The sequence below is a fragment of the Arachis hypogaea genome, chromosome 11 (genome assembly GCF_003086295.3).
Source record: "Arachis hypogaea cultivar Tifrunner chromosome 11, arahy.Tifrunner.gnm2.J5K5, whole genome shotgun sequence".
Taxonomy (NCBI): Eukaryota; Viridiplantae; Streptophyta; class Magnoliopsida; order Fabales; family Fabaceae; genus Arachis; species Arachis hypogaea.
In genome coordinates, this window is record NC_092046.1 from 102,161,635 (window position 1) to 102,169,200 (window position 7,566).

The 7,566-nt window shown below is 39.0% G+C and overlaps 1 protein-coding gene across 1 annotated transcript; it reads left to right on the top strand.

Annotated features, from left to right (window-relative positions):
- The first annotated feature begins 2,504 nt into the window (after positions 1-2,504).
- LOC112721585 (uncharacterized) lies at positions 2,505-7,124 on the top strand. Its single transcript, XM_025772635.3, has 2 exons — positions 2,505-5,761; positions 6,292-7,124. Exons 1-2 carry the CDS (start codon positions 2,911-2,913, stop codon positions 6,825-6,827), a joined length of 3,387 nt encoding a protein of 1,128 aa, XP_025628420.1. The 5' UTR covers positions 2,505-2,910; the 3' UTR covers positions 6,828-7,124.
- The last annotated feature ends 442 nt before the right edge of the window (positions 7,125-7,566 follow it).

Here is a 7,566-nt window from a genome sequence, read left to right on the forward strand (position 1 = left end):
AAATTTAGTGTTGCCTTTTGAAGCAAGTGTCACAAGAATTAGGTATACTAGTGAGGAGTAACCTAGTTAGGGAGGTGTAATGATAAGTAACAAAATGAAAGTTTTGAGATGTGGGCTATGCTTGTTGGGTGTTTGACATCCACAACTCATTGAAGGAGGTTGATATGGCTTCTCATGATATGCACAAACACACAATAATATTAATACATTAAAGTTTTGTCTAACACTATTATTCAGAAGTAGATTCATTAATTTTTGGTCGATTCGATTGAAATATAATAAATCTATGAAAAAGTATAGGTAGACAATGAGAATATTAAATAATATGAACAATGGATATGTCGAATGTTTAATTTAATAGGTATGCAGATGATTATATTTATTATTTTTAATTGAATGGTTATTCCTTTTGATTCGGTTTACTCATGCACAGTTAATAATGGGTGAATGTTCAATTCATTAGGTGTACGGATGGTTATCTTAATGTTAGAGTTTAGGGGATAATTTGAGAGTGGAGTGTTTTTTTTTATTTTATTGGACCAATTCTAGAATTCATTGTTCACAAAAGTCATTGTCTACCTAACAAAATCTTAAATCTATTCCTGAACAACTACTAAGAAAGGATAACATAGTTGGTTAAGGGTTTAATAATCATATCTTAAAAAAAGTGTGAATTCTAGCTTTATTGATGTAATTTTTTTATTGATAGAATTATAATTTTCTCTAACATGTGCACCCATCTTAACACAGCTCGTGCCTAGATTCCCCATGGATGATGCACTATATCAAACAATAATTCAGAGTATAATAATAATAATATTCTAGAACCCCAGCATCATCACGAGGGGTAGTGTAGTATATCTCCATGACCAAAAACCAAAACCCAAATGATTCATATTCTCTTAAGTTCCTTCATGTCACAAGACATCACGTGGTGGGTTACATTTTTTTTTTTTCTCTTAAGAATTAAATTAAAGGGAAGAACTCAGAATCATCAACAAATGGGATTCAAAGTGACAACTTATATTTCTGAGACGAAAAAAGATAACAGAATTTGTAGGCTAGAAAGGCTCTAAGAGCACTTCATGATACTTGCACATTCGAAATGATTAATTTGATTGTCACTAATGAGAGTTTTGAGTGATGCTATTGGTTTTATCTTTGATTGATGGCTTTGATTTTAATAATATATGAGATTCCCAGGACAAATACTAAATTCAGTGTCTTAAACCGGATCATGTATGAACAAATATTATTGCAAAAATATATAATGGAGAGCAGGTTTTGTACACAGTAGGGAAATAAAAAATCCCATCAATGGTCTAAATTTTCAAAGTGCACTACTGTGATTCAGATCCAAAGTTAAATCATTGACAGATTAAATGGGAGCAACATCTCCGAATCTCACATGAGTGCCTGAAAAATGTTTGAATTTAAAGCTGATTTATTAGATCATATAGCAGGCCCTCCTTATTCTAATAAAGTTATACATTTTCCTTTTAACGTTAATCATGCCAGTATATAAATATATACACATTTTTTTTACTAGAGCATGTGAAAGTTGTAAATTATTCGGGCATAAAAGAAAGCATGGCTTTATTCTGATCAATGCACCGCTTTGGCTTTTCTGGTACCCGTTAGCCGCAAACTCAAAATAGAATGGGAAAAAAAACAAAACATTTAATTCATATGTGGAGTAAATACTGTAGGAAAATTAGTAGGTGAAGGAAAATTATGCATATGTAAATGAGATAAAATCCATGAAATATCAGCATGACGAGACATAACAGATAAAACTATTTAAATTTAATAATCACTATGTAAGGAAAGATAAGTATCAAATTAAATATATGATCAATATCACATGAAAACTGTAATTTTGGCCATAATGGAGGAGGTTAAGGTGATGCACCATCATCACCAACAGCCTTAGGCCAAAAAAGGTTGGCGCTTTAAAATCTGATTAGGCTTTGGATTTAGATCTATCTGCAATTCCATTTCAATACAAAATGGGGAGTCATGTTCTGAACTAGTTGGCTCTTTGGCACAATGTGCCGTATGCTAGTAACCAGACAAATCCCCTTGCCCCATATTTTTAGGATACAATACAATTGGTCTCATCCACCTCATAAAAAAAAAGAAACCAAGAGAAAAATCAGAGTCATTTTTCATATTGTATTATTGTGTTAGTAGGAACTTAGGTGTCATTTTTTTGAAAAAAAATAAAGAAAAAAAAATTCTGTTAATCCATAAGTATTTTATGGATGGCATCAGAGATCTCATCTAAGGATAAGCATTTCTCTGTTTTATAAAATAAGGGCACAACAAAAGATAAAAAGTTAATATTGAAAATAAATCAATTATATTAAATTTATATCAAAATTAGTAATTAAAATTAATTTTTAGAATAGAATATATATTAAAATATATTATATATTAAAAATAAATTAAATTATATATATATATATTTATATACAAATATATAATAACTCATTTTGATGGTTGATTTCGAAGGGCAAGTAGCATGTTTAGAAACCAAATTTAGAAAGACACTTACCCACCCATCACTGTTGCTCACTCTCAAAATCCTTTTTTTTCTCCAAATAATTAACTGATATAATCCTTCTCCCCACCACTGCACTCCACTTCCACATAAACAAATAATACCTACAAAAACAACACCTCCTCTAAAAATTATTCCATTTTTTTTCCTCTCTACACTCTTAACTGCAGAAACATCATGGCCTAGCTGTTTCTTGGATCCGGAGATTCTGGGAGGCATTTTTTTATTTTAATTTGTATAATAGCCCACAAAACATGATTCGGTTCGTCTCCGTTGTTCCTCCCTAGGCTCCTCAAACCTTTCTCCCTTTGTTCCGTCATTGGAGTTTGTAGCAGCATTAGCAAGTAATGCCTGTAAATCCATGGACCCTCTTCTTCTTCTTCTTCTTATGCATTTCCCTTTTCCTTCCATACCAATACTCCTTCGCCGTCAACCCACAAGGGGAAGCTCTTCTTTCTTGGAAGAGAACCTTAAACGGTTCCTTAGAGGTTCTCAGCAGTTGGGACCGAATTGAACACACTCCATGCACCTGGTTCGGTGTAAGCTGCAACATCAACAACCAAGTAGTTCAATTGGATCTGAGGTATGTGGATTTGTTTGGAAAACTCCCTACGAATTTCACTGCATTGACTTCATTGAACAAACTCATCTTAACCGGAACCAACCTCACGGGCTCTATTCCCAAGGATATTGCCAACCTTCTAGAACTCACCTACTTGGACCTCAGTGACAATGCATTAAGCGGTGAAATTCCAACAGAACTCTGTTACTTGCCGAAACTCCAAGAGCTTCATCTGAACTCCAATGACCTTGTTGGCTCCATTCCGGTGGCGATTGGGAACCTCACCAATCTCCAGAAGCTAACCATTTATGATAACCAACTCAGCGGTGAGATTCCGGCCACCATCGGGAACTTGAAGAGCTTGCGAGTTATCAGAGCCGGTGGGAACAAGAATCTACAAGGTGCTTTACCCGAAGAAATTGGAAACTGTTCCAACTTAGTGATGCTGGGTTTGGCTGAAACTAGCATCTCTGGTTCTCTTCCTAAAACATTGGGACTACTCAAGAGCCTTGAAACCATTGCCATCTACACTACGCTTCTCTCAGGCGAAATTCCACAAGAACTCGGCGACTGTACTCTCCTCAAGAATGTCTATCTCTATGAAAACTCGCTCACCGGATCCATTCCTAAGGAACTGGGGAAACTCAGCAGCCTTGAGATTCTTCTGCTATGGCAGAACAATCTGGTCGGCACCATTCCCCCGGAGATTGGTAACTGCCTCCAGTTAGCGGTTATCGACGTGTCAATGAACTCAATTACTGGAAGCATACCGGAGAGTTTTGGCAGATTAACGGCGCTAGAGGAGCTTCAGCTGAGCGTAAACCAGATTTCAGGGGAGATTCCTGCAGAGCTTGGTAACTGCCAGCAACTAACTCACGTGGAGATGGATAACAACCTCATAACGGGAACGATACCTTCAGAGTTGGGGAACCTCAAGAACTTGACGCTTCTCTTCCTTTGGCATAACAAACTCGAAGGGAACATACCGTCTTCGCTCTCTAACTGCCGCAACCTTGAGGCCGTTGATCTCTCGCAGAACATGCTGACGGGTCAGATACCTAAGGGGATATTCCAGCTCAGCAATCTCAACAAACTTCTGTTACTCTCTAACAACCTATCCGGAATCATTCCTTCAGAGATTGGTAACTGCTCCTCCCTCATACGCTTCAGAGCCAGTAACAACAAGATCAGAGGTACCATTCCGCCTCAGATTGGCAACTTGAAGAATCTCAACTTCTTGGACCTTGCCAATAACCGTATTTCGGGTGTTATTCCGGACAATATCTCCGGCAGCCGCAATCTCACTTTCTTGGACTTGCATTCCAATTTGATCGCCGGAAGCTTGCCGGAGAGTCTGAGCGAGCTTGTTTCGCTTCAGTTTCTAGATGTTTCTGATAACGTAATCGGAGGGACGTTGATTCCTGCGCTTGGTTCACTCGGTGCGTTGACGAAGCTGGTTTTAGGGAGGAATCGGATCTCCGGTTCGATTCCGAATCAACTTGGTTCTTGCTCAAAGCTTCAGTTGCTGGACCTTGGCAGCAACCAACTCTCCGGAAAAATCCCTGGAAGTCTTGGAAATATTCCATCTCTGGAAATAGCCATGAATCTAAGCCTCAACCAACTCTCCGGCGAGATTCCAAGGGAGTTCTCGAACTTGGCGAAGCTTGGAGTCTTGGACATTTCTCACAATGCCATCACTGGAAATCTCCAATATCTCGCTGGTTTGCAAAATCTCGTGGTGCTTAACGTCTCGCACAACAGATTCTCAGGGCACGTCCCAGACACTCCATTCTTCACGAAACTTCCACTTAGCGTGCTCGAAGGGAACCCCGTGCTGTGCTTCGCCGGTAACCAGTGCTCCGGTAACGGCAACGGTGCCGGGAAGTCGTCGCGTCGGGCAAGGGAGGCACGCGTGGCAATGGTGGTCCTGTTATGCACGGCATGCGCTCTGCTCATGGCGGCGCTATACGTCGTAGTCTCTGCCAAACGAAGAGGGGACCGCGAAATCGACGTCGAAATGGACGGAAAGGATAGCGACGGCACGGACATGGCCCCACCCTGGGAAGTAACACTTTACCAGAAGCTCGACCTGTCGATTTCTGACGTGGCAAAATGCCTGTCCACCAGCAACGTCATCGGGCACGGTCGATCCGGTGTCGTTTACAAGGTGAACATGCCTGGATCTGGGCTGACCATCGCCGTGAAGAAGTTCAAGACGTCGGATAAATTATCGTCGTCTGCGTTCTCGTCGGAGATTGCGACGCTGGCAAGGATACGCCACCGTAACATTGTGCGATTACTTGGTTGGGGCGCAAACCGTAAAACAAAGTTACTGTTTTACGATTATTTACCTAACGGTAACCTGGACACGCTGTTGCATGAGGGATGCACAGGATTAATAGAGTGGGAGACGCGGCTCAAGATAGCACTGGGCGTCGCTGAGGGCGTAGCTTACTTGCACCACGATTGCGTCCCTGCTATCTTGCACCGCGACGTTAAAGCCCTCAATATTCTGTTAGGTGACAGGTACGAACCGTGTTTGGCTGATTTCGGATTCGCACGCTTCTTGGAAGAAGATCACCCTTCGTTTTCCGTTAATCCACAGTTCGCAGGTTCTTACGGGTACATTGCTCCTGGTGAGTCAGGTTTCTAATTAATGATTTAATTTTTTTTAATCATCAGTTACAATTACATGAAATGTTACATTAAATCAGTGTGTCCTTATTACGATGACTAATGGTGTTTTTAATAAGAATATCTGGGTAGGAAAGACCAAATTAGGATGATGTGTAAGTGGGGGTGGGTAAGGGTTCATTCATATAAATTGACGGAGCATGTGGGTGAGTGGATTGGAAATGGGGACCGTACTCTCCATCTTTATTGAAACCCTTTTTTTTCCGCCCACTATGGTTGTTGCCTTTTGAAATTTGGATTCATTATGTGTACATCCCATGTACTTGACAGACACAAATTACCTGCATGCATAGTAATAATTACACGTAATCTTTGGATCTTTGGGGCAAGCACAAGACATAATATCCCCCCAACGCTCACTAATAGTCACAAAATTCCAATCATCATGTTCAATTGTCACGCACAAATGTCCATCCTAACTCATGGTCATGGTTAATTTATTTAATCCTTGTGTTTTGGGTTGAACTTGCAGAGTATGGTTGCATGCTAAAGATAACAGAGAAGAGCGATGTTTACAGCTTTGGGGTGGTCCTGCTAGAGATTCTAACAGGGAAAAGGCCAGTAGATCCATCATTCCGAGAAGGGGAACACGTAATCCAGTGGGTGAGGGAGCACCTTAAGAGCAAGAAAGACCCAATAGAGGTTCTTGATCCCAAGCTACAAGGGCACCCAGACACACAGATTCAGGAGATGCTGCAGGCGCTTGGGATATCTCTACTGTGCACCAGCAACCGGGGGGAGGATCGACCGACAATGAAGGACGTGGCAGCATTATTGAGAGAAATCAGACACGAAGAGGGTCCACCGGCAGGGTGTGATGAGGCCCACAAGCCCATCAAAAGAAACACGGAGGCCTCGTCGTATTCTTCGTCGTCCTTGTCCTCCGCTGTGACCCCGGCTCAGTTATTGCTCCTTCAATCAGGCTCTCATTCCTCGTCCTCCCTTGCATATTCCTCTTCCTCCGTAGCCGCAGGGTACCACTACCCACCAAGGAATCATCAATCATGAATTTTGGACATTCAGAAACCCTTCTGTCTCTTCATTATAGAGCCACAAATTCTTCGATGTGTCTTTTTTTTATCGTTTACTTCTGTATGGCATTTGAGGATGATTTAGATAATATTTTGATTTATGATTAGTTTATTTATAGTGGTAGTAGTACCAAAAATGAATTAACTGTAAAGGTACCAATTATGGGTACTCCCGTGTCTGCTTGGTGACATCATAAAGCTAAGCATAATGAGATGAGTGTACAGCAGGTTAATGAATTGACTTATTCCATTTCTTTTTTCTCTACAGAACAAATTAGAGAATGCAACTTCTTATTTCTTTTTTTTTTAATTTTAAAAGTAAAGTATGATTTTCAATTTTTTAAGATTTTTTAATTTTTTTATCTTACAATTAATAGTAAAAGATTATATTTTATTGTTTTAAATAAAAAATTAAGAAAACTAATTTTTAAAAAATTATATTATTGTAGTAGTTTTTTTCCGATTACCTATTCCATTTTTCTCTTCATTATAGATTTATTTAATAATTATGCATGGTTATGATGATTTTATGAAATTGAAAATTATAATTTCATAATTAAAAGATTTGTAATTGAGCATTTATGTTAAAAAAAATTTTGATTTATTATTTTTATTTTTATATTAAAAAATACAAAATGTTTTTGAAGTATTTATTTTTATGATTTTATATAAGACGAATGGTAAAATATTTTAGAAACAAATATTCTAGTATTATT

Excerpts from the sequence above, each read along its gene's own strand:
- LOC112721585 (XM_025772635.3), top strand. The coding sequence starts at position 2,911 with ATGCCTGTAAATCCATGGACCCTCTTCTTCTTCTTCTTCTTATGCATT. Across the intron at positions 5,762-6,291 it reads TTACGGGTACATTGCTCCTG|AGTATGGTTGCATGCTAAAG; the intron begins GTGAGTCAGGTT and ends TTGAACTTGCAG.